The sequence below is a fragment of the Corylus avellana genome, chromosome ca8, assembly GCF_901000735.1.
Source record: "Corylus avellana chromosome ca8, CavTom2PMs-1.0".
Classification (NCBI taxonomy): Eukaryota; Viridiplantae; Streptophyta; class Magnoliopsida; order Fagales; family Betulaceae; genus Corylus; species Corylus avellana.
This window is the reverse complement of record NC_081548.1, coordinates 22,893,365-22,920,888: the sequence shown is the minus strand read 5'-3', so window position 1 is coordinate 22,920,888 and position 27,524 is coordinate 22,893,365. Positions and strand designations below refer to the sequence as shown.

The window sequence follows — 27,524 nt, the reverse complement described above, 5'->3', positions numbered from 1 at the left end:
CAAAATAGTATCAAGTGTCTATGAACATTTAAAATGCATATTAAATTCAGTCTAAATTAATAAATTGCTATTAATGAGATTAAAAATTTAATGTGTCTTTTAAATGTTTATAGACACTTAATACTATTTTACATGAGTTGAAGAATATTTCTTCTATACTAGTTTGGAGAAAATTTTTATATTTCAAATAATTTAGAAAGTGATTAGAGAGAGAGATGTAATATGGGGATTGGGGTGACATACATTTTATTTTGGCCTCATAAATAGAATGTTTCAGAAAATAAATATTTTTTCTAAATAATGCCAAAATCTTTAATAAGTAAATTAATAAAAATTAATAACAAAAGAGAAGCGAATATTTATTTAGGTATAATTCCCAACAGACCTAACTTTAGAACTTAGAAGCCAAGAAGCTTACACGTCTACCCATTGCTTTGTCACTTTCACCAACTGCGGGTGCACAGCTAACACACTCACATATATTATAAGGCATAAAAGCCTTCGTTCATTGAACACAATAACAACAAAATTTAAAATATATATTTTTTAAAATATAAATTTCAAAACTATAGTATATAAAGAATAAAATTTTTCTCTAAATTAAGTTAAAAAAAAATTTCAAAGCAGTTTATTAAATTAACATATATTCTTAAATTATTAGTTTAATAAATCAAGTGAATATATTTTAAGTAACTTTTTATATTAATTACTTAAAAAAAATTAACTTATAATTTGATATAATAATTATTATAAAATAAATGAAATCAATAAGTGTAAATAGTAGCGTAAGTTTTATATAAAGGAGAATGAAACATATTGAGATGCTTGTTAGTCGTTGGAAGGAATAAAATACTAATTATGCGTTAAAAGGAGGGTTAAGGGAGGGTTATAGGTCCACCAACTGGTGGTTAGGGCTTGAACCCTCCGAAGCAAACAACCACCACGAACAGTTGGAACTTTGTAGCGTGTGTTTGCCGTCCCAGAGTTTGTCACACGTGAGAAACGAAACTCAGAAGGGTTGACACAGAAACATGATATGGTAGTTGGTGCAAGAATTATATAGTTGTTTAACATATAATATGCATTTTATTGAGTTGGTGCCGTTGTTCCAATGATAAGGAGGTCGGTCTTTGTTTGGAATATATCTCTTGGGACTGGCATTTGTCTCCGTTTGGGGAAGATTGCCACAACCCACTTGCGCTATAATTTTGTTTTTCAAACACCCCCCAAGTTTTTTGCTTCCCACTAGAGGCTCATCATTCCTATGCCTTTCTGGTACTTTTTTTTTTTTTTTTTTGTCAATGCTTCTTTTAGTTACCTTTTCTCTGTTTTTAATGATTATGCACTGTTGTTTGTGGTAAAATTTGATGCATGAGCTACATGAGTACGCTGATGATGATGATGAGTAAGGATTTGTTGGGGAAGAAGTTGTGGGAGTTTTTTTGTCAGAACTGTGCTTCTGGGTAATTTGAATTTGGGGTTCTTTTGACTGGACTTTTGGTTTTGTTTTGTGGGCTTTCACAAGATTTATGTTTTTCTTTTTTGTTCAAGGTTGTCTGCATGTATGGTCTTGGAATTTGGCTGTAGTTACTCTATGCTTATGCTTGATTCTTAATGATATTTATAATTCTGGGTTCACCAGAAGAAAGATTGAAAAGGTGAATGATTTTGCTTTGGAATCTTTTTTTGTAGATGGGCTATGTTGCTTCTGGGTAATTTTTGTTATCTGGTAGTTCTGGTTTCTGTGTACGTGGGGTGTGGATTATTATTATTAAAGTTATAATTGTGTTGTGTTTTTGATTGCTTGATTGTTTTTCTTTTTTCAATGGGTCACACAAACAACATGAGGCCCGAGAAGATAATTGAGGGTGGTGGGGGGTTTGATGTTGATGATGATCGCATGTACAAAGAACTACAATTGAAGTTCCTTATGAACTCACAATTTTAAGCGCCTAGATTTATCTTAGATTCTCTCTGACATTGCATGAGGCTATTACGGTGTTTATCCCCTCTTGAAGCCTGCAGCGTTTTTGCAGACTATGTAATTAGTTTCTTTGAATAGGAATCCATCTCAGGATAGGATTTTGTATTTTTTTTTCCTGAGGGGCCTTTTCTTTTTCCTGTTGGGATCTGTTAGCTACTCAAGTGGGCATCATCATTTTTCTCTGTTATCATTTAATTTTGAAGAGCACTGATGGTGTTTTGTCATTCATCTCTAGATACTCAGCTGAAAGCCAAGACAGAGAGGAATTAAAATATGGCTACCTATTTCCCAAGTCTAACCAATCAAAGAGATGTCTTACTGACTCCATATATAGGGGACCAGAAATTTACTTCATATTCTGAGGCACCTCTCCATCCTGGCAACGTAATGATGTATCTGAACCAAGCTTCTTCAGGGTCCTACTCAGATATCTTGTCTGGGAGTTCTCTATCTCCTCAGAACTGTTATGGATCTGCTGGAGGCAGAAATGAGATGATGTTCATTCCACCTACAAGTGACAGGGTAAGTATGCAATCCATTGATGGACAGTTTAATGCTGTAACAGGTGAACCCCTTGGAAACTCTGTTAATGGGGATTCCCAGATGATCCCAAGGACACAGCTGGGAGTTCCAGATGGTGAACATAATAATATTCAGTGTCAGGGATTATCTCTTAGCCTTGGCACACAGATACCATCTTCGGTGTCTGTAGCTTCATTTGGAAGCCGGTATCCAAACGCATGTCCATCTTCATTCTTGAATACTAGCCTTCCGCTCTCGAGGAATGGGGCAATATCTTGTAAAGGTGATGAGAGCAACCAAGGTAAGGAGTTGAGAACTGCAGAGTGCTTGCTATCTGGTTTTTCTGGAGGGAACCATGACAACACCAGAACAGAGACATTTTGCAATCCTCATTCCACAGTGAGCCCTAAAGAGATGCTTTCTGATCGATATCCATACGAACAATCAAGTTTTACAAACACGATCTTAGACTCAAAGTACCTCAAGGCAGCACAGCAATTGCTTGATGAACTGGTTAATGTCTGGAGGGCTTTGAAGCAGCGTGGATCTATCAAACATCAAAACACCCAGGGGATTGGTTTAGATGGCTCTAAAGAGACAGATGGGAGGTCTAATTCTCAATCTGTGCATAAGTCTTCAGACCCTGGTGACTCAACTACTAACTCCTCTTGTGAGCTATCACCCGCAGAACTACAGGATCTGCAGAATAAGAAGACAAGACTTTTGTCCATGTTGGATGAGGTAAATCTACTACCTTCATAGCTTTGCTAGCTACATATTTTTTGTTTCTTTCTTTTTAATTTGTATATATAATTTCGATTGCCAGTCTACTTTTCCCTGTGAAGATCCTTTGGAGTTTGGACCATGACATATTTTTCCCTCTCATCTACTATATACCCACACTACTATTTGAGGGTTTAGCAAATTGCCATACTTCATCAATTTTTTTTTTTTTATTCTAAAAAGTTACAAATGTCTTTTCTGTTGATGCCTTTATACAGATGCTGAAGAGCACAGCCATGTTCAGATACTTTTGCGCACACATTCATTGGGATTTATTTGCAGTGATTAGTAATAAAAGTTTGTTAGCTTTCTCTGGAATAGGTTCAATAAACAAAATGAGGCAGAAGGAAATATTTCTTGCTTAGTTGCATTATAGATGGATGATCTTGAAGAATGCATTGACAAACACCTTTGTCAAAGCGAAAGCATTATAGTATATAGTTGTATAGTTGTATTATTGTTGATATTACCCCAATTTTTTACTTTTCAAAAAAAGAAGTATTGTTGATAAGGTTAAAAAGAAGATCCAGTGCTGAAAGAAGTGTTGCATTTTGAAGAGAGGCAAGTGAATATAATTTAAAACACATTTGCTATCTCTTCCACATTTTTTTTTTTTTTTTTTTCCCATTTTTGGTGGATACATTAGTTGGTAGTGTATAGATGTGAGACAAATTCAAATAGAGTTGAAATTGGAAGCAGTTTGTGATCAGGGTTGGATTGGGAGGGAGGATGCACTTATCAGTTGACAGTGTAGAATACATGTTTTCTAGCAGGAAGCTCTGTAAGTTCAAGATAAAGAATGAGAGTTTGTAGCAGAAGGTTCTGAAGCGGATGTATGGTGCTTTAAGCTGTGGCTGGTGCTCAGATTTGTGCTGGGCTGTGGAAGGGATTATGAAGGTTTAGGAGGATTTTAGGTCGCTGTAGTAATTAGCGGGAATGGCTTCTGTTTTGTTTTATGTTTCTACCTTTTTTTGGCTTTTATATACATATACTTTTGTGGATATGGATTTGCTCAATCTCTCGTTACGATGGCATTATTTATTTATTCCTTTACTTTATACTTATCACAGAGTTTTCCCTGGGCTGCACTACACTTATTTTTAACTATCACTAATAGTTGTGCTCTTGTTGTAGGTGGATAGAAGATACAAACAATATTATGATCAGATGCAAATTGTGGTGTCGTCTTTTGACATGGTTGCTGGGTATGGGGCAGCTGAGCCATATACTGCTCTTGCACTCCAAACAATTTCCCGCCACTTCCGATGTTTGCGTGATGCAATCACGGGCCAGATTCAAGCGGCCCAGAAAAGCCTTGGGGAGCAAGATACGTTACCGCTTGGTCAAGGAGGAGTGATACCTCGTCTCCGCTATGTAGACCAGCAACTCAGACAACAAAGGACTCTTCAGCAGTTTGGAGTGATGCGACATGCTTGGAGGCCTCAAAGGGGGCTTCCTGAGAGCTCTGTTTCAATTCTCCGTGCTTGGCTATTTGAACACTTCCTTCATCCGTATGTCCCTCAACACTTATTTTCCCCAATTCACGCCTGTACTTGCCAATCTATCTGAGAGCTTGTGATTTACTAATTTTCCTTGTTTCACCAGTTACCCAAAGGATTCAGAGAAAATTCTGCTTGCAAGGCAAACAGGCTTGACCAGAAACCAGGTAAAATGATAATCTTGTTGTCAATAGTGGGTTATGATTGCATATTCTAAAAATGGCTTCTTAATATGCATTGGTGGATCTGGGATCCAAAAGATTCAGCATGTTGAACATCTGAATATTGATCCTTCCCACTGTTCATGTAATGACCTATTGAATTGTGGATTTCCTCTAGTCTATAAATTCCCCTCATCAATGAATGTCTTGGTTTACCTCAAAGTAATATTCCTGAAGCCCATACAGACCCTTCGTTGGGTCATGTGGCTTGAATGCTTGATCATTGATTTTATGCTCTGATCAGGTTGCAAACTGGTTTATTAATGCACGGGTGCGTCTTTGGAAGCCCATGGTCGAGGAGATGTACAAAGAAGAGTTTTGTGAATCAGAGATCAACCCCAAATCTTCACCAGAAAATGCACCGCGAGCACCAAGAGGTAATTTCCGGGCATTTGAGGATGGGGGGGAAGAGTTGCAAGAGTCAAAGTCTGTTCATATCCCTACTGTAGAGATAAATAGGCAAACAGCAACGATAGGGTTTGAAAGTAGTGCTCACGGGGAACTACAGGGTGATCAAAGGCCTAACATGGATAACCATAGCCTCTATTCAGATGAGATTATCCCACCCCACCAGAGTGGTGGTGGGAGTCTTATGGCTGGGGCTGCCACATATGATATGTCAGAGTTGGGTAGCTTTGTAGACGGTAGCCGGGTGTCGCTTGCACTGAAGTTGCGGCATTGTGAAAGTGATGGATTTCCCATGTCCGGTGACACCAATTCAAGAGGTAATAATGCGGTAACTTCATCTGCAGAGCCTGACTCGCTGGATTTTCAGTGCGTGGATCTGGGGAAGCAACATCACAGGTTCGACAATTCCCACATGTTACATGATTTTGTTGTCTGAAACAAGGCTGTTTCTAGCTTTGTTGCTGAAAATCAATATTGTCAGGATAAGGATATCGAAAATCAGAAACCAAAAACAGAAATAGAAATAGAATGCCCTGTGCTCTTTCTTTGGCTTTGTTCATCCTACTTGCTTATTGTTTGAAGAGACAAAAACCTATAGCAGTAAAAATATACGTGTAGATATGGGTATATGATACCCACCTTGTAATATAACAAAAGATTGTTGGAGCTGTAGGCATGTTTGTATAGATGAGATGCAGAGATATATTCATGCATTTTGTTGAATAAGGAATCTTGTACAAGTATTCCAGAGTGTGACATTGACGTATCATTTCTATGGAATAAATGTTATATAAGAATTGATCAGTTTATTTTCCTGCCGATTGGGATGTACATGATCGAGTTGGAAATCTGTTTCTTTCCTAAATTTGTACTCACATTTCTGTATAGCATCCCTCTATTTTGATAATTTTCAATATTAAACCAATAGATCCCAAGTGGATGTGCTATTTTGCTGATAATGATTTCTAACAATTTTGATGTCCCAGTTGCTAGCAATTTGAGCATTAAATGTGAGAAAGTTCCTATGGAGCCCACTTGATTGAGTAGGTTTTGGGCAGTTCGGACAAGTGGGCTCCAATTGTCGAAATTGCTAACAATCTGTATAGCAAACTGCTTAGGATCCGGATTTTATTTTGTTTGCATCAAATTATGTTTTGTTGGGTAGTATTGGACTTCTCCCAACTCCAAAAGCTAACTCACATTCCCTCACTCCTATAAATTGATTACCAGCTCATTCTACAACCAATGTGGAATAACCTCAACAAGCTCCCCTTCACACATTAGGCCTGGGTCGGAGCAGAAACAACATATTTCTCTCGTGGACTGTTGGGGGCTGAGACTTGTTGGTTGAACATAAGCTCTGATACCAGTGTTGGGTGGTTTTGAACCTCTCTCAACTCTAAAAGTTAACTCAAGAGGAAATGTTTTTTCTTACTCTTATAAACTGACTACTAGCCATTTTCACAACATCTCAATATCAAAGTGTTCTTGGTTATAAATAGGGGTGTAAACGAGCCGAGCTTGAGCGAGCTTCCCTTGTTCAAGCTTGGCTCGTTTAAATTTTACTCGAACTCGAGTCGAGCTCAAGGGCGAGCCAAAAAAATCGAGTCGAGCTAATAATAAGTCGAGCCGAGCCAGCTCGCGAGCTGGCTCTTATATTTAATGTTTTTGTTTTTTTAAAAAATTTTAACTTCAAGTACTCTTAAACGGCTTAAGAAGTTAGTTTGCATATGAGTATTTGCTTAGCCTGACTAGTCGAGTATGGAGCCTGAGTCAATACAACAAGGCATTTGGTTTCAAAGAGAGAGGATATGCATCCTTTTATAGATAAGCAAACTTGGAGATTGATGTTTTCTTAATAATGTGGGACAAGTTAACAGGTTGCATTCAGACTGCATTGGGACAACGCCCCTACAAAAAAATATTTTTTTAATGTCTCTCTCTCAATCCCCCTCACTAGTCACAACGGATCTTCCACCTGAACTCTTATTTCCCACTCTCTCACTCTCACTCACCAGACATGTAGTGATAGTGTTTGGGTCTGTTTGATTCATCAATAGTTTATGCCTTTCGCAATTTCCCTCAATAGTTTTTGCTTGATTCTTCTTCCTTTCGTTTGGATCTGCTCTAATTGAATCGAGGTTTTTTTAATGATTGCTTTAGAATTTTTCGTTTGGATCTGCTCTAATTTTTAATGATTTCTTTCATCACGAATGGTCTAGAATTTTTCATTCTCTAACGCTTAAATATAAATGCAATTTTAAGGTTTTAATAATTATGAGATTTATAATTAATTATCTATTACTTAGTTTATATATATATATATATACACACACACTCGAGCTTATACGAGCTGTTCACGAGCTTAGCTGAGTCGAGCCGAACTTGCTTCGTTTAATATTCGAGCCAGGATTTGTGTGCATGAAGTGCTTCATTTAATATTCGAGTCGAGCACGAGCCGAGCTTATGCGAGCTGAGCCCGAGCTTGCTCGCGAAACGCTTCGCTCACTTAACAGCCCTAGTTATAAATAACCATCGGATACTCTGGTATTTTCACATGTGTTAAAAAAAAAAAAAAAAAAGAAGCAATCATTAAGCTGAAGCAGCTGACATACTGACAGCCCTCACCTCCCTAACGTCACCTTTTAAATTCCGGGGAAATTGGGACTGTTGCCGAAGACATAGTTACAGTATAGAACTTAAATCCCATCTTCAAAAAGTTTGAAGTACTACTAATTGATGAATTTATGGACTTTTTTATATATATATATATATATTTTTTCTGAGCTTGCCATTTCTTTTTTCTTTCTCTTTTTAAGTTCCTTGTTGAGAAACAGAAACACTGAAACACAGAGGAAGAGGAGTTTACGTGCATTGTAGAATCTGATATATTTATTTCATTCCGTTCATTTCTCTTATATGCAAATAAATGATGAGCCATTAAAGAAAAAGAAAGAACTATTAGCTAAAGTACAACCAATAAAGTTTAAGTACAGTGTTTTCTTCGAACTTTGTTAAAAAAATTTGGATAAAGTCCACTTAACCTCTTCAAACTTCCATCCTAATGACACCTACTCTCAAACTATCAATTGCGACAATTTACGTCCCAAATTAACCATAAAAAAAAATCCCATTACGCCAAGGCCCCTTGTTTCCATTACTATAAGTTCCACTTCATTCCATGAAGTTGTTGCTCCAGTGTATACACAAAAGCCTGACAACCTGGCATTGATCTGAATTTCTAACGATTTACAGCTCGAATGGTTCATTCTATTCGGCCAAATAGGGCCGTAGAGGCTATCTCATTCTCGTAACATTGGTACATGGTCCAAGCAAGGAAATTGAACAATTCATCAACCTTGCCCTTTTCAGTACTCATCTAGTTGTCAATGACAAGAACAAAACGGCGATGGCTTGACCACCAAGCTTTAAATTCCGATCAATTTAACCAATATTTTGGGGTAGTCAATAATTTAGCACCGGAACTTCTTTCAGGGGGACCATTTTTTAAAATATGCAAAACGAAAGTCAACAAAAAAATGAGCAATTTCTGTTCTTATAAATGCATTTGTGAAACTGAGGACGTATGACAGCGGGAAATGAGACGATTTAGGACCATGTACTAATTAGAGGATATCATTTCAAGAACATGAGGTGATAATGGGCCACAGGCAACACAATAGGGTTAAATCGTTTTGCCAAAAAAAATGTAAATACACTGCAAGGGCATTTATGTCACATATTCGTAACATAAATGCCCTTGCTGTGTATTTACATTTTTTTTGGCAAAACGAATTAAACCTATTGTGTTGCCGGTGGCCCATTATCCTCATGTTCCTGAAATGATAACCTCTAATTAGTACATGGTCCTAAGTCGTCTCAATTTCCCGCTGTCATACGTCCTCAGTTTCACAAATGCATTTATAAGAACAGAAATTGCTCATTTTTTTGTTGACTTTCCTTCTGCATATTTTTAAAAATGGTCCCCCCGAAAGAGGCGCCGATGCTAAATTATTGACTGCCCCAAAATACTGGTTAAATTGATCGGAATTTAAAGCTTGGTGGTCAAGCCATCGCTGTTTTGTTCTTGTCATTGACAACTAGATGAGTACTGAAAAGGGCAAGGTTGATGAATTGTTCAATTTCCTTGCTTGGACCATGTACCAATATTACAGAAATGAGAGTCTCTACAGCCCCATTTGGCCGAACAGTTTGTTCACCAGCTCAGGCAAATGAACCACATAAATACTCTCTTGTAAGTTTGTAACCATTCGAGCGGTAAATCGTTAGAAATTTAGATCAATCCCAGGTTGTCAGGCTTTTGGGGATACGCTGAAGCAACAACTTCATAGAATGAAGTGGAACTTTATAGTAATGGAAACAAGGGGCTTTGGCGTAATGGGATTTTTTTGTATGGTTATTGGTTAATAACTTTTTTAATACTTAGGTTTTCACTTTTTTTTTTTTTTTTTTTTTTTTTCACTTAAGTTTTAATTCGTATTACAAATGATACATGACTTCTGGGTAAATATCGGTTTAATACATTTGTCAATCAAATTAACGGACTGACATGTGTTCTAACAAAAACATGCCACATGTCCTAACAAAAAAAAAAAAAAAACTCATAAAACTGATTAAAAAATTCAAAACTTAAAATAAATAAATAAAAAGACAAAGGCAAATATGGGGTGGCTAAGACAAAGGCAGCCACCCCATTTTGGCCAATGGGGGTGGCGCCATTGAGGGCTAAAATTAGTTTGGTAGATTGAATGGGACGAATGTATTAAATTGATGAGAAATGGTAAGTGTTCTTTTAGTGTTCTTCTGGTGTCTTTCCAATTGTGATGTGTCTTTTAAAATCACTAATAGATTAAAAGTCAATAATGATAATCTCAAATTCAACGATAATTTTAAAAGCCACATCACAATTGGGAGGACACCGGAAGAACACTAGAAGAACACCTAGCATTTCTCTAAATTGATCTTTACCCATAAGTCAGGTACCATCTGTAATACGATTTGAAACCTAAGTAGAAAAAAAAAAAAGAAAAAAAAAAGTAAAAACCTAAGTAATAAAATGGTTATTAACCCTTTCTTTTAATCAAGAGAAAGCTTCACTTTGCCTTTCTTCAACTGTTGTAACTTTTGCATTGTTGTCTTTAAATTATCAAAAGTTATAATGTGACTGTTCAAGCCCTTTTCGATTCTCCCTACCATTAGGGTTTTTTTGTTAATTCAAACGAAATGACAAAAATACCAAATACCTCCGTTTTTTTTTTTTTTCTTTAGATTTTTTTATTTTATTTTTTAAAATTTTATAATTATTTACAAAATTTAAAGGGAGGAAACTTTGTCCTGAATGGATTGAAATTTTAAAAAATGATTAAAACCCAGATTGGACAAAACTTTGTCGTTTATATCCTCTGGGGAAACTTTTAGTGTGTATAATAATTATGAAAGCATAGGGTACATAGATATATCCATCAAAACTGGATTTGATTAATGGAAGGGGAAGTGATTGTTCCAAGGCAAGATTTGTATTCACGGGGACAAGGGTGGCGGAATACTTGGGTCTGAAATACTGGTGCAAGTTCAGATGAAGCAGACACTTTAATCTATGCATGGGGCTCCGGCCGGGTCCCAATGAACAACAAAGTTACGGAAGCAGAGAGTGACAACTGGAGGAGGCCAAAGGAACAAAGATGGCAATCATTACAAAAGTATCCAAAGGAGCACCGGCCCAAAACACATCCAGAATCAGTCTCATCAGCACACCAGACCAAATCCAACGACACCCATCTCTGTCTATGAAAGCAAGAGAACCTTTTTTTTTTTTTTCTTTTTTTTTTTTCTTTTTTTTTTTTTGTAATTTTGAGCAATTCTTGAAAGATTGTGATATTCAGTGTCCTTTCAATATCTCTATGCATGACTAGAACACCTAACAGGAAAAAGTTAGATATTCCCATATGGTTTGCAGGATCATAAGCTGACAATCCTAGAACTAGGAGTGTGCAAAAGATAGCCCACTTTTTACCCTCCTTTTACAGAGTGAACAGAACAAGTTAACATATTGAGAAGTCCTCACTCCTCACTCCTCCTGTGAAGAGAGAAGGAGAGAGAGTTTTACACTCTTCTGAGCTGAATTTACTTTCGAGTCTCCCGAAGAAATGCAACTGTTGGCACTAAAGCTGGAGGATTGGCACTTTTGCTTGTTTTATTTTCAGGGAAGTCGGGGACCATCTTTTCCTGTCATTTTCTGCAATTTTATTTACTTAAGCCAATTAACTTTGTTTTCGTTAAAGAACTAGCAGAACTCTATGTCTATAGGTTTTCTGCTGCTCAGATTTAGACCTGCGTGAGAAAGAGAGAGAATCCTCTTTCTTCTCTGAGTTATCATTAACAAAGGTATGTTTACACTTTCGGTGGTTTCCTGCTTGCTTTCAATGCTTTCTTCTAGTGTTAATTGCACCATAATATATTAGATTTTTTTCTTTTCTTCATGTGAATAAAACGTCATTTTCTAAATCATAAGTTGACAAATCAAACTTGTCTCATGCAGTGCAGAGATAATGTAAGTTTCCCCTTAGTAAAACTGGGTTCATTTATTTTATTTTTGCTGCCTCTTTTCACTATCTTGAACTTTGTTGGTTGACATTGACACTCTGTTCCATATTTCTCTGTCTCCTTTTGTTGATTACTTTCCAGTGGGTTCTTTAATTGTTGGGTTATGTTAGCAGTTCTTCTAGTTTGAATCCCCAGATTTACTTGCACTGAACTGGGTTTCTTTCTGTTTTACTGTCCATGGTTTATTTCTCATAAGTGTTCTTCTCAAAGGTGAAAACTTGGGGGTTAATTTAAACTGATACTTGGGGTCCTATAATTCAGGATCTCTCTGGTTCTTGATTTCAGTCTCTCTGCTCAGTCGGCCTCTTCTTAATGATCCAGCTTATCCCCCGTGTACTAGTAATTTTGTGCAACACATGAGGACCACAAGTTTAAGATTGTTTACATCGCTCTATTTATTGCTTTCAGAGCCATTAATGTGGAATTGTGAGTCATCTTTGCTTTTGGCGCTTCATTAGTTTTCCTGTTTGTTTTTGTTTTGTTTTGTTTGTTTGTTTGTTTGTTTTTTTTTTTTTTTTTTCTCTCTCTAAAGCTTTACAGGGCTTACTTATTGCAGTCCATAGCAAATCTTTTTATAGTTTTATAGCTTCTTCCTGTTCTGTTTAATATGGTTTCACAAGACTCGTCTGCAAATCCAGCTTCAAGTAGCATACACCCATTCACCATCTCAAACTCCATTCATGATCAAAACCATTTTCAAAACCAACATTTTGATGCTTATGGGTCTGCATTAAGAGGCAGTGACACACTCCCTCAGTCTCTTGGTGTGTTTCCCAGCGTTCAATCTCTTGGGGAAAGAATGTCTAGATCGATAGACCTTGTTCGAGCTTCGGCGGTGGCGGAGGAACCCGAGATCAGCCACACTAGACATTTCATGGATCTGCTTGGAGCAGCAAACGAGAACAATCACCATGCCCAGAGGCTGTCACTCTCTCTGGGGTCTCACATGCTTGTTCCTTCTGTGCAATACAGGCAGAGGTCTTTGAATTCGGATCTTATAAGCCCCAGTTACTTGATTTCTGGAGAAGAAGCACGAGAAGCCTGTAATCCAGGAGTGGAACATGTAAGCAACGACTACTCTTTCACAGGCAATGCATTTGCTGCTGCTTCAAGCTCACTAAATCGCTCTTGTCCAGTTTCATATGGAACAGAATCTTTTGCTGCCGTTATTGCAAATTCAGTATATTTAAAACCAGCTCAGTCCCTTCTGAAAGAAACTGTTAATGTCAGTGGAGATGCAGTTGAAATAAGCAATGAAAAATATATTGAAAAGTTATCTCGTGGAGGTAGAAATCTGGGACTTTCCTCTGAACTAAAAGCAGAATTGTACAGTAATGGACTCTTATCAGCAGAGAAACATGAGCTTCAAGTTAAAATTTCAAAGCTTATTTCCTTGTTGGATGAGGTGGGTCTTTCTTTTCACTCGATTGCTTTCAAATTTTGTTGAAACAAGTTTGTCCCAATATATCACCCAATTTTCAGGTTGATGCAAGATACGAGGAATACTATCATCAAATGGAAGAAGTGGTCTCATCATTTGAGATGATAGCAGGTGTGGGAGCTGCCAAGTCTTACACTGCACTAGCACTCCAGGCCATGTCTAGGCATTTCTGCAGCTTAAGAGATGCAATAATTTCTCAAATAAACGTCACAAAGAGAAAATTCATACAGGCTTTACCCAGAATCAGCACCGGATTATCGCAGCTTAACTTGTTCGATACCGAGAATCGACGAAATCGAATGTCCCTTCAACAGCTTCGGATGATCCAAAGCCAACGGCAAGCGTGGAGACCGATCCGAGGCCTGCCGGAGACTTCTGTGGCAATCCTGCGCTCTTGGCTTTTTGAACACTTCCTCCACCCGTAAGTGCATCAATTTTTGTTGACTACATAATGATTTCATGTTTCATGAGGCTATGATACTTGATGGTTGTCACAGATATCCAAATGATTCTGAAAAGCTAATGCTGGCATCACAGACAGGCCTGACCAAGAACCAAGTAATTCCTCTCCCACATTTTCTCTCTTTTGTGAGTTGCCCTCTTTTTGATGTTAATGTGCTCACTTTCATGGCTGATTCAGGTTTCAAATTGGTTCATAAATGCTCGGGTTCGGCTGTGGAAACCTATGATTGAAGAAATGTACAAAGAAGAGTTTGGGGACTCTTCAGAAGACTCCAACCCATTAGCTAGCAATTCAGGGACAAGGGAAGATGTCACAGATCATGCAGAGGATTGAAGTGGTAGGAAAATCAAATCAAAATTAGGGGTAGAAATTAATGCAAACTTTTTGTCAGGAGCCAATTAAGACTGACTTCTTGTAAGCTCTCATTTTTGCATATATAGATTAACTACTATCACTATCAGGGTGTTGGTTGAACTAACCCTGCTCAGATTACTTCGACCTCAAGAACAATGAGAGGTCTTAGTTTCTAAAGCCTGTTAGAATTGTGCAAGTTGGCTGCTAAGAAAACTGCCCAATTGTTTTGTTAATTTCATGTTAAATTTAAGTTGCACTGAAATAGGCTGTGCCTCTCATTTCAGGAAGAACCCAATTTGGTGGTCTGATGAAATATGTTTAGCAAACTGATCATAAATGCTGCAGATTTCTGTGCCAAACTTGTGTTAGTGCAGTTACTATGGTAAAGAGCCTGCAAAATTGGAAAGGTTCTCAAGTGAAGTATCATTTGAAAACTGCAGAATCCTGAAAGATTAAAAAAGATTTTAATCTAGACTATAAGCCACGTCTTCCGTGACTCGACCACAAAGCCGCAATGCATTCAATCCCATACTCGACGAGTTGTACAAACCTTAAAGTATAACTCAATCTTAAAATCCGGCTAAAAAACTTATATACACATGTTAAAATTGTACTAAAACCATGTGAAACGCTTAGTTCGTAATCAGTTGCATTGCCGTGCTAAGTAAATGACTAAAACTGTTGGTTCGAAAGAAATGTTTTTCTAGATCGATGACAACCTTCAAGTGTTCTTGAATGTGAAACATTTTGCCACGAATTTCTCTGCATAAATGAATCCAAGTACAACGAGGACCTCTGTATTATTCCCTCCATTGAAAGTTTTAACCCCTATGAACTGATGATACTCATGCTCAATTTCATCACACAGCCAATTGTTGCTGACCAGCAGCATCTTACTCTAATCTCTATCACATCTGCGTCGACAAATTGAAGACAGATTCAAATTAGAGGTAAAAAGATTGACGAAATAAATTGATTGAAGAGAGAGAAAAGAAAGTGAGTTTGTTAGTTAATGAGCTGTTTGGGGTTGAAGCTTTTGTTTGGTTTTTCGTCGGCAGCCTGGGAGGCACGTGTGTCGTATATTAACTCTAGCAAAATACTAACGTGGGGCTGATATGATATGACATGACATGACATACAGACATAGTAAGTAAAGCTGATATGGAAAACTTTATCTTTTTAACTGTACACGTGTTACGATTTAATAGGCAAAGACATGGCTATGTCTCAAGTAGCAAGATATCTGTTAATATCCTTTAATAATATTTTGGGTTAAATACCTAATATCCCTAAGGTTTAGAAATTTTATTTTTACTCTCCTATGATTTTATTCTTATCACAGGACCTTCATGGGGTTTTGATAAAGGACTAATTTAGTCCATCTGTTAGTTGACCGTTAAGACTAACACGTGGACCAATCAGATGTTGACACGTGGCACCTATTTAAATTTTTTTAAATTTTTTTTTAAAAAATGTATATTTAAAAAAAAAAAGGAAAAAAATTGGGGGTGACTCTTGGCCATTTGGGGGTGGCTCGGCCACCCCCTTTGGCCAGGCCACCCCCATCTGGTCGGATGGGAGCCACCCCCAATGGTGGTTGGGGGTGGTTTCGCCCAGAGCCACCCCCAATTTTTTTCCTTTTCTTTTTTTTTTTTTTTTTTTTAATTTTTTTATTAAAAAAAAATACATTTTTTTAATTTAAAGAAAAAAAAATTAAATAGGTGCCACGTATCAACATCTGATTGGTCCACGTGTCAGTCTTAACGGTCAACTAATGGATGGACTAAGTTGGTCCTTTATCAAAACCTCAGGGAGGTCCTGTGATAAAAATAAAACCTCAGGAAGGTAAAAATAAAGTTCCTAAACCCCAGGGGGTATTAGGTATTTAACCCTAATATTTTTCATATATTCTATAATTAGATTAATATTAAAATATTATTTATTTATAGGTCGATCGTAATCAAATTAAGAAGATTTGATTACTATAATTGTATTTAGACATTACCATATAAATAGAGACCTTTGTATTGTAAACAAATCAAGTAAATGAGCAATATGTAATCCTTAAAAGTAGGGCTATTAAGTGACGCAGCAAGCTCGGCTTGTGCTCGACTCGAATATTAAATGAAGCGTTTCGTAAACACGAATCCTGGCTCGAATATTAAATGAAGCTAGTTCGGTTCGACTCGGCTAAGCTCGTGAGCAGCTCGTATAAGGTTCGAATTGATAGTTATTCACATAATTCCTCATATTAATATTAAAAATTGATGATTTTTTTTTTTTTTTAATAGCATCATTTTATTATAAAATGATGCATATCATTTCTCTTCGAAATCAAGTGCCTTGTTGTATTGACTCGAGCTCTATACTTCGCTAGCCAGACTAAGCAAATGCTTATATGTAAGCTGGCTTCTTGAGTCGTTTAAGAGTACTTGAAGTTTAAATTTATAATAAAAAAATAAATTAATAAATTAAATATAAGAGCCAGCTCGTGAACTGGCTCGATTTATTATGAGCTTGAGCTCAATTTTTTTGGCTCGTCCTTAAGCTCAGCTTGAGTTCGAGTTCGAGTAAAATTTAAACAAGCCGAGCCCAACCAAGGAAAGCTCACTTAAGCTTGACTCGTTTACACCCCTACTTAAAAGTATTCCGAATGATGGATGTAGGTGTCTAACACCGAACTACCCGTAATTCTTTATATTTATTTTTTATATTGCTTTTACATCATCATCATTTCAACATGATATCATAACTATTTCAACAATCCTGTTGAGATATTGTTGACAGTATCATTAACGAAGGTAGTAAAAATAACAAGAAAAATTCCCTTTTTCTTAAAATACATTTTGGGGTTTATTTTGTGAATTATTTGTTTGCATTTTGCCATTCACCTCACGCACATTTTAGTTGGCATACTTTTTATCTACGATTGTGAATAATTAGAAATTAAACATTTATAAAATGAGATATTATAATTAAATTGCTAGTAATTTAAGCACTTTTATGAAAGAACCCGTGTGAGAAGCAAGTATGACCAAATTATTAGCAATTTAAACACCTAATTAAGAAAAAGAAAAAAAAAAAAAAAGGCAGTCCCAAAACGGATTGTCGAGTATCAAAGGATGGCTGTCGTCTGAGAAGCTAATAGGTAGCGCTTCATGAAAGGCATGCCGTCGTCGTTTAAGTCAGAAACCTGGGGTGTCGTTTTGGCAGTGTAGTCACACTGAAACGCATGCCACGCGGAAGTTGATGGACCATCCGATATTGGGCGTTATGACCGTTAACAAAACGTAACGAAAACCCACAAAAACGTCCCAGTGAAATTGATACTTGAAAAACCAGCACCAGAGTGATCGAGAGGAGGAAGAAGAAAGAAAGTGGTGGAAAGCAAAGCAAAAGAGTATGATCATGAGCGGAGGATTTAGCTGTTGCTGCATCTCTCGGCCCTTACCTCCAAACCACGAACGCAATCTTTCATGGACTTCACCACCACCAAAACCTAATCGCCCAATTTCCGCTCTCACTCTCAGAAACCACTCGAACCACAACGATATTTCCTTTAGACTCATCGCCAGAGTCGTTTCCTCTGACGACGTGTCTCTTGTAAACCCAGTGGTTAGTACTAAAGAGGGAGAGGGGGAGGAGGAGGAACGAGAAGAGGTCTATGGAGCCTTCAATGGAGTCGCGGACACCAAACCTCCAAGTCCTTCCACTAAAGTCAAAAAGAAGAAAGAGGACTACGAAGACGACGATAATAGGTTTAAGCTGCGAAACGGCAGGGAGGTCAGTTTCTTTTAACCATCTCTTTATACGTTTCAGCGTTGCTTTGGCTTTCAATTTTGTTACTGGAATTATTACTTAATAATTTATTTAGTTTAAATAATGCTTGGTTGGTTGGACTTTATTTCTTGGCTCGATTTGATGAAAAAGATAGAAGCTCTTTTGTGTTAGAATAAAATTGACGTAATTAAATCCACCATTTTCCCTTAGTGATAATTTATAATGGTATGGTTTTGAGTTCAAACCCTAACTCCACTTTATTTTCCATTTATATTTAAGAAATTCTATGTGTTGAGTTTCACTTATCGAGGAGTACCCATATTCCCTTAAGCTTTTGGATAAGCGGTGATAATTTATTCTTTGGGCTGGCGAACAATAATATCTTAGAACAATGTTGAAGTTACTACGGTGGAATATGCTAATGATGTAAATTCGGGAAATAACAGTTACAAGGGAAGGGTGTGATCTGTAGAAATTTCAGAAGGCTGAATTGAGGTTGACAATTGTTATAGATATCAAGTATTACGAGTGTGATTATTGGTGAGCGTAAACATTCTTATTCTGCTTCGTCATTTTTTTTCTTCGTAAAGCTCTATCTGAAGATGAAAAGGGGGAGAAAAAAAGAGAGGTAATTGGACTATTCATCTTTTCAGGTATTTGAAGAAAAAGCCTACCTTGTTGGTGTTGAGCGTAAAGGTGATACAGAGGATTCTTTTGGTATAGACGAATCACTCAAGGAACTGGCTCAGCTGGCTGACACTGCTGGACTTCTGGTTGTGGGTTCCACATATCAAAAGTGAGTATCTATGGAGTACTTCTCTGGTTCTTCTCATCTAAGATACTTCTGTTCAACCTCAGCTAAAATTAAATATAATAGATTTAAGCAATTGTGCATTTCTCCAACATAGTCTATACGTCGCATACTTATTGGCTCTAGGCTTCTAACTAAGGTGTCATTTTGTGCCTTTGTACAAACATAAACCATATATGCTCTAGCTTGCACATATATGACACACTCAATGTTAAGGATTTTGTTTCAATGTTCTTTCAGCATGTAGCTAGACAAGCAATGTACATGAAACCGTTTGTAATTATTTTTAAGGAATCCTTAAACCATTGGCATTCTTACCTCAATTTTTTTACTTTATTACATGCCTGCAGACTAGCTTCTCCGAACCCAAGGACGTATATTGGTTCTGGCAAAGCTGCAGAGATTAAGACTGCAATTCATGCACTTGATGTTGAGACTGTAATATTTGATGATGAGCTTTCAGCTGGGTAAGATTCCTCTGACTTTATGGTTATTAGTCTATAAATATGCTTCCTGTTCAAATTGATTTTCATAATGATACTATTTTATCTTGCCAATACTGCATCTTCCTAGTTTCCTTGCACTTCTTTTTTGCTATTTATTTATTGTTGTTATTGTTGTTATACTACTATCACCCTGTAATGCCATAGGGACTCCTGCCAATGAAACTTAGAATTTTTTACTATAATTGAGTTTTCTGTATTTAGGCTTTGATTTGGGTCATATTAAGATTTCTGCTGTTTTCACCTTATTCGTCCGACAAAGTAAAATTTTACATACTACTACTATACTAGTATATTTTGTTTTCTTTCAGTTTTAAATGGGAGAAAGTTGATGCTTAGATTATATCTAAGAGCTTGGTACGCTGTGAATTCTAACTGTTGCATTGCTGGAATTTATGAGGATTTGCAAACTGGAGAAAGAAGGTTATAAGATCACTTATAGTGTTGTTTGCCATGGAGTCAATGTGATCATAACATGTGTACCATGTTTGTTTGATATCTATTTTTTTCTTTTTCATTGAGATGGCATCATAATAGGCATCCCCCTTCTTATCAGAAGTAATTATTTGATACGGTGATTATGTCTGCACATGTTGTTGACACTACCTATTCTGACATTCTTAGGGGGCTACACAAATTCTTTATTATGCACATTTTGAATTTTTAAATATGTTTTTCATTTAAATGCTAAAATCTTAGGCAATTGCGCAATTTGGAAAAGGCTTTTGGAGGAGATGTTAGAGTTTGTGACCGCACTGCCCTCATCCTCGATATCTTTAACCAGAGGGCAGCAACACATGAAGCAGCTTTACAGGCAAATTTATTATAGTGCTTTTACTTAATTTTTTAAGTATCTCTGAGAATATGCCAACAGCTTAATTCGAATAGTTGATTTATCATAGTTTTCTGAAGTATATCTCTCCATAAGGTGAAATGCCAAATTCTTTTAGTCCTTTTCTTATAGTTTGAGGTATTACCACCTACGTAGGTGCTGTACAGTTCTTCAACTCTTCATCTGAGCTGGAACACCTCATCACCTGCTAATAAATAGAAATAGGAAGAAACACTGAATGGTTCACACTGACAATTATGAGCTCTCTCTCTAGGTTGCATTAGCACAAATGGAGTATCAGTTACCTCGACTAACAAAAATGTGGACTCACCTTGAGCGTCAAGCAGGAGGCCAGGTGAAGGGGATGGGTGAGAAACAAATTGAAGTGGATAAGCGTATCTTACGTACTCAAGTAAGTCAACTTTCTTGACAAGCTTTAAAAGAATAGTATCCATATAACCGGAAAATTGATCTAGACATATAAGCTTTATTGCTTTTATATTTCTCATATTTTGGACTTTGTGGTTACCATCTATAATGGTTGTTTCTGTCAAAAGTTTATGTTATTATTTTCTTATCTTTAGCAATTGAATTTGTTTGTATACGCATTCGCAATGCTAGATTGGTGTTCTTAAAAAGGAGCTTGAATCAGTTAGAAAACATCGAAAGCAGTATCGGAACAGGCGTACGTCTGTACCAGTACCAGTAGTATCTTTGGTAAGTAAATGCGTGAATTTCTTGGTTTTCAAACCCATGAGGTCACTTGTTCATTTCAGTTGCTAATATAAGTAGACATGGGTGACATTTTAGGTTGGGTATACAAATGCTGGAAAGAGTACACTTTTAAATCGATTGACTGGAGCTAATGTTCTTGCCGAGGATCGGTTATTTGCAACCCTTGATCCAACTACAAGAAGGGTGCAGGTTAGTCAATATATTCAGGGAAGACTCTTGTCACAACATTCTTATGAGTTAAAACTATTGTCTATGCAATTATGTAATTAGAGAAGCAAGCATTCTAGACAGTGGTGCTTTCTTTGAATAGGTCTCACTGTGTAGGCTTATTTGAAATGCTAATGTTTCCTGTATTAAATTATGCTTTAACTTACAGTTGCTGGTGGTAACATGAGATTTTTCTCACTGCCTTTCTGTCCAGATGAAGAATGGTAAGGAGTTTCTTCTCACAGACACGGTTGGTTTCATCCAAAAGTTACCAACTACACTGGTGAGACCCTCAATCTATTGATGATTCTGTTGGAATCATTTTCTTCCTCGTGTCTTATGTTATAGTGCCTGCTGGTATTGCTTATGTTTGTTCTCAATCATCTTTACATTATTACTAAAGAAGAGAATTCGAAGAATATTAGTCTAACTTTGGGTGAAGTCGAACAAATCTTTTATGTCTAACAACTACTTCTTTCAGGTTGCTGCCTTCAGAGCTACATTGGAGGAGATATCAGAGTCATCGCTTATGGTGCATGTGGTGGACATCAGGTAGAATACGGTAAACCTGTTGATGAGATATTGCTGTTCAAAATTAGCAGTATAATATATTGCTATGAACTCCAGCCATCCTCTAGCAGAGCAACAGATAGAAGCTGTGGAGAAGGTTCTGTCAGAACTAGATGTGTCATCAATTTCAAAGTTGATGGTATGGAACAAGGTAAGGGGAGATATTTTCTTGGTGATGGAGTTACAAAATTAGTATTGTGAAACAATTAATTGCCTTTGTGTTTTCCTTATAATTGTGAATCTTCATAGATAGTGGGTTTTACCTTTCTTTTGTTCTGTTCTCTGTCAAAATTTGTATGAATGGCATGTTTTCTTTTCCATAGACCTTTCTCATATCCTGTTTCTTGATAAAATCGGTAATGATACCTATTGTATTTAATTATGTATTCTCTTTTTTACCTTTATTCTATTGTGTCTTACTATTATTCCCTTAAGGATATACAAGTGAGTAGATAACCAGCTTTCTAAGCATTGAGTATGAAATAAGTAAATTGGTTGATCATGACCGTCCTTTTTTTTTTTTTTGCACACACTATAAGGCTTCTTCTATGAAATTTCAAATTTAAAAGCACTGTTATGTAATTTTTTTGAGTATACACGTGTGAATACAAAAAGTTGTCCCACATTGAAAAGATCTTACTAGTGTGAGTGGTTAATATAACATAATTGAGCTCAGACCCATCGGTTTAAAATTTTGAGTAAAGTAGTGTCTCAATATGTTATATTATAGTCCTACTGAACTACTCTTTAATGTGTTGATGTCCTTAACATGATCCATCAAATTTATCACTTGTATGCATACTCTATGTCCTGCTTATAAACCATGAATAGGCTAGATGGTTGTATTTATAGTTTATGATTAACGTGAAGCTTCTAGGTGAGATTGTCAGTTTACTATTTGGTTGGGAGGGCTTAGGTTTCATTCCTTCCTTCGTGAGGTCAAAGATGACATTGATAGTGGCCTGACTTTCACAATTGCTTATGGCAGGTTGATAAGGCTAGGGATCCTCAAAAAATCAAGTTGGAAGCGGAGAAGAGAGAAGATGTTGTATGCATATCTGCTTTGAATGGTGAAGGCTTACACGAATTTTGCGATGCGGTTCAAGAAAAATTGAAGGTAGTAAGTTGACATCAGTATTTTCTGTGTCCTTTAAATTAGTTAGTTTTCCTTGTTTCTGATAGCTGATAGTCAAGGAGGGTCTGTGTTGTGATTAAATAGTTATGCTAATAAAATTAAGTAAATCTCATGCATGACAGGATTCTATGGTTTGGGTGGAAGCTTTAATCCCGTTTGAAAAAGGAGAGCTCCTGAGTACCATACATCAGGTTGGAATGGTTGAGAGAGCTGTAAGTATTTGCAGGATTTTGAATTGATTCTTTTTCTTTTAGTTTACCCTTATCTGTCTTTGTTCCGATTCTTGTAAGTTTATTGCTAATTATTCTATTGAGTCTTAGTACCCTCCTGTTTTATTTAGCATTCTTCCCCCCTTACTCTCTCCATTAAGCATTCTTAGACTCCTTGTATTTGATTATCAGTGAGTGGTAGTCTGCGGCCTGGTTACATTCCTCAAGTCTAGTGGTTTATGTAGTCGTTACATCCTGCATCTCAAGGGTCCTTTAGATAGCATCTTTAAAGTGCTCTTCTAGCTTTTCGAAGTGAAAGACAAGTTAAAACAAATGTGTTTGGCGACGAATTTAGTTGTAATACTCTAAAAGGAAAAACACCAATAAGTTGCTTTGTGAAAAAGCAGAAAATTCTTGCTTGAAAAGGCAATAATTCCTTTATCCTTGTACCACCACCACTTCCATTACCAAGTTGTTCTCACTGCCTCACCCTATATTGCAACTTGCAAATCACACGACTGTCATTTTGTGGGGCCAGGGTTGGGGGATGTTGCAGCTTGTCAGGGTGGTGTTAAATGCTCCAGAGAGAAAGAGAGAGAGAGAGAGAGAGAGAGCTCAATTTAGATGGTTTAAAGTACTATGGAACATATGGTTGGTCTTACATTGATCTGTAATCAGATTCAAATAGGGGACAAGAGAGACAATTGGGCCTTTGGTGGAATTAGTAAAGAAAGTTTAGCCATATGCTCACTTGACCGAGCTATATAGTTAAGGCAAAATGAGCAATATATGAGTAATCGGCATCTGAAATGATGGTTTTGCTTTCTGAGAATGGATTAGGCAGCCCTCATTTTTATTAACACAATGCCTCTTTAGTTTTCTTTGTGTTAGTTTCTCATCTTTTTTTGCCTTCAAAATTTGCAGGAGTATACAGAAAATGGGACGTTGGTCAAGGCGCATGTTCCCCTCCGCTTTGCAAGGCTGCTCACACCAATGAGGCAACTGTGTATATCATAGCCTTCTTAAATAACCATCCAGTATTTACTTCTTTGATGTCTCCTAATCATTGATGTCTTGTGTACTTCCATCTGACAAGCAATTGTTCCGGGAGAGAGAGAGAGAGAGAGAGAGAGAGAGAGAGATTGGTTATAGTCTGTACAGCCCTTCTTGTAACATACTATCATAAATCTGCCTAAGGTTTGTATAAAGAGTGGCCTGCTTTTATTTTCATTTGGAAGTGTAAGAAACCATAAAACTAGCAGGCCTGAAATATTTAATTCATTTTTTTTCTTTTCATGTTAAGTCTTCTGATAACGTTCTCAAAGATAATCAAGCCACTTGCCATGTTTATTTATAGAAGCTGGCATACAAAATCGGTTGTTTCATTTGCGGGTTCTTTTGGAGACTACAAAATGTAGCAGACTTCTTAAGGAACAAATCCCAGAAGTCCTCCTATAAGAATTAAGCCAGCATTATGTTGAATTATTTTTCTCCCCCCAAGGAAGCAAGTGTGTAAAATACATAAAACCAAACAATTGCGTTGAGCTGCTCCTTTAAATGATAAAAGGAGAATTCCATCTATCAAAAAGGTTAAAGACTTTATTGAATGGAAGAATTCCAATTAGATTTAAGTCGGCATTCTTTTGAATTAGAATTCTGGTGTATGTACTGCTGTCTAGAGTGTTCATTTGAAGTCTAAAGGTTGATAAAAAGAAAGATTCACACTGGACACAAGAATACAGAAAGCAGATGGATCCAAATTTGTCCTTGGAGCAGGTAATACCAGAAACAATGTCAATACCAAATCCCTCTTCTGTCTCAGACACACAACTCTTGTGCCAAAAAGAGGGGTGCATAAAGTTGGACTTGGTCACTCCTCTGTCCATATTAGGTGAGAGGATTTGGTAGGGAGAGTGGTTGATTTGATCTTCTGAGCTCTATATATATGCGAGCAGAATCTCTGAAGCTTGCAGTTATAGTTTGAGTCATCAATGGAGTGCTTCAAATTTACTCTTGCTCTCACAGCAATAGCTTTTCTCTCAGCCACACTCTCCTCAGCTCACCCTGGCTTCAATTTTGGCTGGGGTGGCCCTGGTGGAAATGGTGGATTTTCTTTTGGCCTTTACCCTGAATTCTATCAGTTCTCATGCCCCCAAGCTGATGAGATTGTCATATCAGTGTTGGAGAGGGCCATTGCCAATGAGCCCAGAATGGCTGCCTCTTTGCTTAGGCTTCACTTCCATGATTGCTTTGCCCAGGTTCTCGACTTTGTTTAATGGTTTCCTTCAATAAAACTTTTGTGTTTTGTCTTTTGTTTTCTCATATCAAAACAAAAACATTAACAAACAACTCAAACACAAGACACTTTTTAAAACACAAAAACTATTTTCATCTTTACGTCACATCATAACCCTTTTCCTAAAATGCACGAACAAAAAGAGTCATTATTAAATTGAACTTTTGCTTGTTATCACTTGCATAAATGATCCAACTTTCTCATTTTTACAGGGCTGTGACGCATCTGTATTGTTGGATGATAGTTCCACAATAGTCAGTGAAAAGAAGTCTTTGCCAAACAGGAATTCTCTCAGAGGCTTTCAAGTGATTGATGAGATCAAGGCCAAGTTAGAAGAAGCATGTCCTAATACTGTCTCTTGTGCAGACATTCTGGCCCTTGCTGCTCGTGGCTCCACTGTATTAGTAAGCCAAAGCCCTCAAACTAATCTTTCCGCGATTTGGTTTAAAAACACGCTTACAAAAACATAATTTGCTTTAAGACATGTCCTTAGAAGGAAGTTGATAGAAGAATAGAAGAAAGCTTCTAATGGCCTTCTAACTTCTAAGGACCTGTTTAGGTGTGCATTTAAGAAGCCTATAAAAACGTTTAAGACTCAAAAAATCCGTTTAAAAAAAAAAAAAAACATTCGTTTGGTAAAAAAATTGAAAGTACTTTTAAGGGTCTAAAAACTTAAAAATGGCTAAAAAATATTTTTGACAAAAACTTAAAAATAAAGCTTTTGCTAAAATATATATATTTTTTTACTTAAAAACTCTATATTTCAAACACAATTATAAAGATCTCTAAGTTTGTTGGGTGTGTTAAAACAGAGCGGTGGACCGAACTGGGAGCTCCCATTGGGAAGGAGGGACTCAAAGACAGCAAGCATCAGTGCCTCAAACAACAACATTCCACCACCAAACTCTACTGTCCAAAACCTCATAACATTTTTCAAGCGTCAAGGGCTCAACGAAGTTGACCTTGTTGCACTCTCAGGTAAATTTGGTTATCTTCAAGATGTCAAAAATCTCTCTGTTTTTTCAATCTCTCTGAGTATTATTATCACATTGCAGGTGGGCATACAATTGGAGTTGCAAGGTGTACGACATTCAAGCAGAGGCTCTACAACCAAAATGGAAACAACCAACCCGACCAGACTCTGGAGAAAGCCTACTACTATGGCTTGAAATCTGTTTGTCCCAGGAACGGTGGAGACAACAACATCTCTCCCTTGGACTTCGCCTCCCCAGCAAGATTTGACAACACCTATTTCAAGCTCCTCCTGTGGGGAAAAGGGCTTCTTACCTCGGATGAAGTGCTTTTTACAGGAAGTGTTGGGACGACCATGGAATTGGTCAAGAAATATGCTGAGGATGAGGGCTTGTTCTTCGACCAGTTTGCTAAGTCGATGGTCAAGATGGGCAGCATCAGCCCTCTCACGGGCTTCAAGGGTGAAGTTAGGAAGAACTGTCGCCGACTTAACTGAGCCATATCAATCAACTGTTCGATCGGCTTGTTTATTATATGCTTTTTTTCTGTTGTGTTTGGCCTCTTATTCTATGGGGTTTGTATTTTGTAATGTGTTTGGTAAAGCTAATGGTCAGTGTGAGATTAAATTAAGACGTATCCAACTGCCTTTTATTCTCAACCCTTCTACTAAAAATCAACTATATTTGAAATTTGGTATATCATATGTCAAATCAAGGTCACGTGCCATTAATTGATTGGTTTGATGTGATTTACCGTTAATCATCATAATGACCCATTTGAAATAGGAGAAAAACCTAAAAACTTAATTGTCTAAATAAATAAAAAAGAATTAAATTAAAATTGCGTAACGACTAAACTTAATTTTTTCCCACATCACTACTTGGCGTTGTCTTTTTTATATTTATGTTATATTTTTTATAATTTTTATTATAAGTTACATGCATCACAATGTAATTGGTGCTAACATGACACTCTAATGATTTTCATCAAAGCTTTAGATGGTAATTAATTGCAAGAACCTATTTGTATTTTTGCTTGCTACAAAGAGTCTCTAGCCAATTTTTATACTCCCAAGAGCTAATTTCATTGTTTCAAATGGTTGAAGCCAATTTTATATTTTTCCTAGTCTTTAACCTCAAGTAAGTTATCCTAAAAATTACGGCCCAAACAGGATT

General features: G+C 36.9%; 4 protein-coding genes across 9 annotated transcripts; all 4 read left to right on the top strand.

The window, feature by feature from the left end:
- The first annotated feature begins 864 nt into the window (after positions 1 to 864).
- Positions 865 to 6,224, top strand: LOC132189817 (BEL1-like homeodomain protein 7). 2 transcript variants are annotated; one of them, XM_059604617.1, is made up of 5 exons: positions 865 to 1,039; positions 2,220 to 3,247; positions 4,424 to 4,800; positions 4,895 to 4,955; positions 5,254 to 6,224. In XM_059604617.1, the coding sequence occupies exons 2-5, from the start codon at positions 2,258 to 2,260 to the stop codon at positions 5,851 to 5,853; spliced, it is 2,028 nt and encodes a 675-aa protein (XP_059460600.1). In that variant the 5' UTR covers positions 865 to 1,039; positions 2,220 to 2,257; the 3' UTR covers positions 5,854 to 6,224. The 2 variants fall into 2 exon arrangements, with proteins under 2 accessions (XP_059460600.1, XP_059460599.1); XM_059604616.1 differs by lacking the exon at positions 865 to 1,039 and adding an exon at positions 1,056 to 1,275.
- A 5,096-nt stretch (positions 6,225 to 11,320) lies between these two features.
- On the top strand, positions 11,321 to 14,555 carry LOC132189379 (BEL1-like homeodomain protein 11). Of its 5 annotated transcripts, none has more exons than XM_059604102.1 (6): positions 11,321 to 11,822; positions 12,303 to 12,467; positions 12,662 to 13,446; positions 13,524 to 13,903; positions 13,980 to 14,040; positions 14,123 to 14,555. In XM_059604102.1, the coding sequence occupies exons 2-6, from the start codon at positions 12,398 to 12,400 to the stop codon at positions 14,276 to 14,278; spliced, it is 1,452 nt and encodes a 483-aa protein (XP_059460085.1). In that variant the 5' UTR covers positions 11,321 to 11,822; positions 12,303 to 12,397; the 3' UTR covers positions 14,279 to 14,555. The 5 variants fall into 5 exon arrangements, with proteins under 5 accessions (XP_059460085.1, XP_059460090.1, XP_059460091.1 ...); XM_059604107.1 differs by having other exon boundaries at positions 11,322 to 11,822; positions 12,819 to 13,446; XM_059604108.1 differs by lacking the exon at positions 12,303 to 12,467 and having other exon boundaries at positions 11,322 to 11,822; positions 12,819 to 13,446.
- A 3,054-nt stretch (positions 14,556 to 17,609) lies between these two features.
- LOC132189331 (uncharacterized) lies at positions 17,610 to 24,311 on the top strand. The gene is made up of 13 exons (XM_059604031.1): positions 17,610 to 18,082; positions 18,733 to 18,875; positions 19,241 to 19,357; positions 20,093 to 20,207; positions 20,500 to 20,637; positions 20,847 to 20,942; positions 21,036 to 21,149; positions 21,382 to 21,450; positions 21,649 to 21,719; positions 21,795 to 21,888; positions 22,726 to 22,854; positions 22,995 to 23,084; positions 24,006 to 24,311. The coding sequence occupies exons 1-13, from the start codon at positions 17,702 to 17,704 to the stop codon at positions 24,096 to 24,098; spliced, it is 1,650 nt and encodes a 549-aa protein (XP_059460014.1). The 5' UTR covers positions 17,610 to 17,701; the 3' UTR covers positions 24,099 to 24,311.
- A 755-nt stretch (positions 24,312 to 25,066) lies between these two features.
- On the top strand, positions 25,067 to 26,963 carry LOC132189332 (peroxidase 9). The gene is made up of 4 exons (XM_059604032.1): positions 25,067 to 25,339; positions 25,590 to 25,781; positions 26,190 to 26,355; positions 26,433 to 26,963. Exons 1-4 carry the CDS (start codon positions 25,073 to 25,075, stop codon positions 26,843 to 26,845), a joined length of 1,038 nt encoding a protein of 345 aa, XP_059460015.1. The 5' UTR covers positions 25,067 to 25,072; the 3' UTR covers positions 26,846 to 26,963.
- The last annotated feature ends 561 nt before the right edge of the window (positions 26,964 to 27,524 follow it).

Excerpts from the sequence above, each read along its gene's own strand:
- LOC132189817 (XM_059604617.1), top strand. The coding sequence starts at position 2,258 with ATGGCTACCTATTTCCCAAGTCTAACCAATCAAAGAGATGTCTTACTG. Across the intron at positions 3,248-4,423 it reads TTTTGTCCATGTTGGATGAG|GTGGATAGAAGATACAAACA; the intron begins GTAAATCTACTA and ends CTCTTGTTGTAG. Across the intron at positions 4,801-4,894 it reads TTTGAACACTTCCTTCATCC|TTACCCAAAGGATTCAGAGA; the intron begins GTATGTCCCTCA and ends TTGTTTCACCAG.
- LOC132189379 (XM_059604102.1), top strand. The coding sequence starts at position 12,398 with ATGAGGACCACAAGTTTAAGATTGTTTACATCGCTCTATTTATTGCTT. Across the intron at positions 13,447-13,523 it reads TTATTTCCTTGTTGGATGAG|GTTGATGCAAGATACGAGGA; the intron begins GTGGGTCTTTCT and ends CCCAATTTTCAG. Across the intron at positions 13,904-13,979 it reads TTTGAACACTTCCTCCACCC|ATATCCAAATGATTCTGAAA; the intron begins GTAAGTGCATCA and ends TGGTTGTCACAG.
- LOC132189332 (XM_059604032.1), top strand. The coding sequence starts at position 25,073 with ATGGAGTGCTTCAAATTTACTCTTGCTCTCACAGCAATAGCTTTTCTC. Across the intron at positions 25,782-26,189 it reads CTCGTGGCTCCACTGTATTA|AGCGGTGGACCGAACTGGGA; the intron begins GTAAGCCAAAGC and ends GTGTTAAAACAG. Across the intron at positions 26,356-26,432 it reads TGACCTTGTTGCACTCTCAG|GTGGGCATACAATTGGAGTT; the intron begins GTAAATTTGGTT and ends ATCACATTGCAG.
- LOC132189331 (XM_059604031.1), top strand. The coding sequence starts at position 17,702 with ATGATCATGAGCGGAGGATTTAGCTGTTGCTGCATCTCTCGGCCCTTA. Across the intron at positions 20,943-21,035 it reads CAGTACCAGTAGTATCTTTG|GTTGGGTATACAAATGCTGG; the intron begins GTAAGTAAATGC and ends GTGACATTTTAG. Across the intron at positions 21,720-21,794 it reads GTGCATGTGGTGGACATCAG|CCATCCTCTAGCAGAGCAAC; the intron begins GTAGAATACGGT and ends TATGAACTCCAG.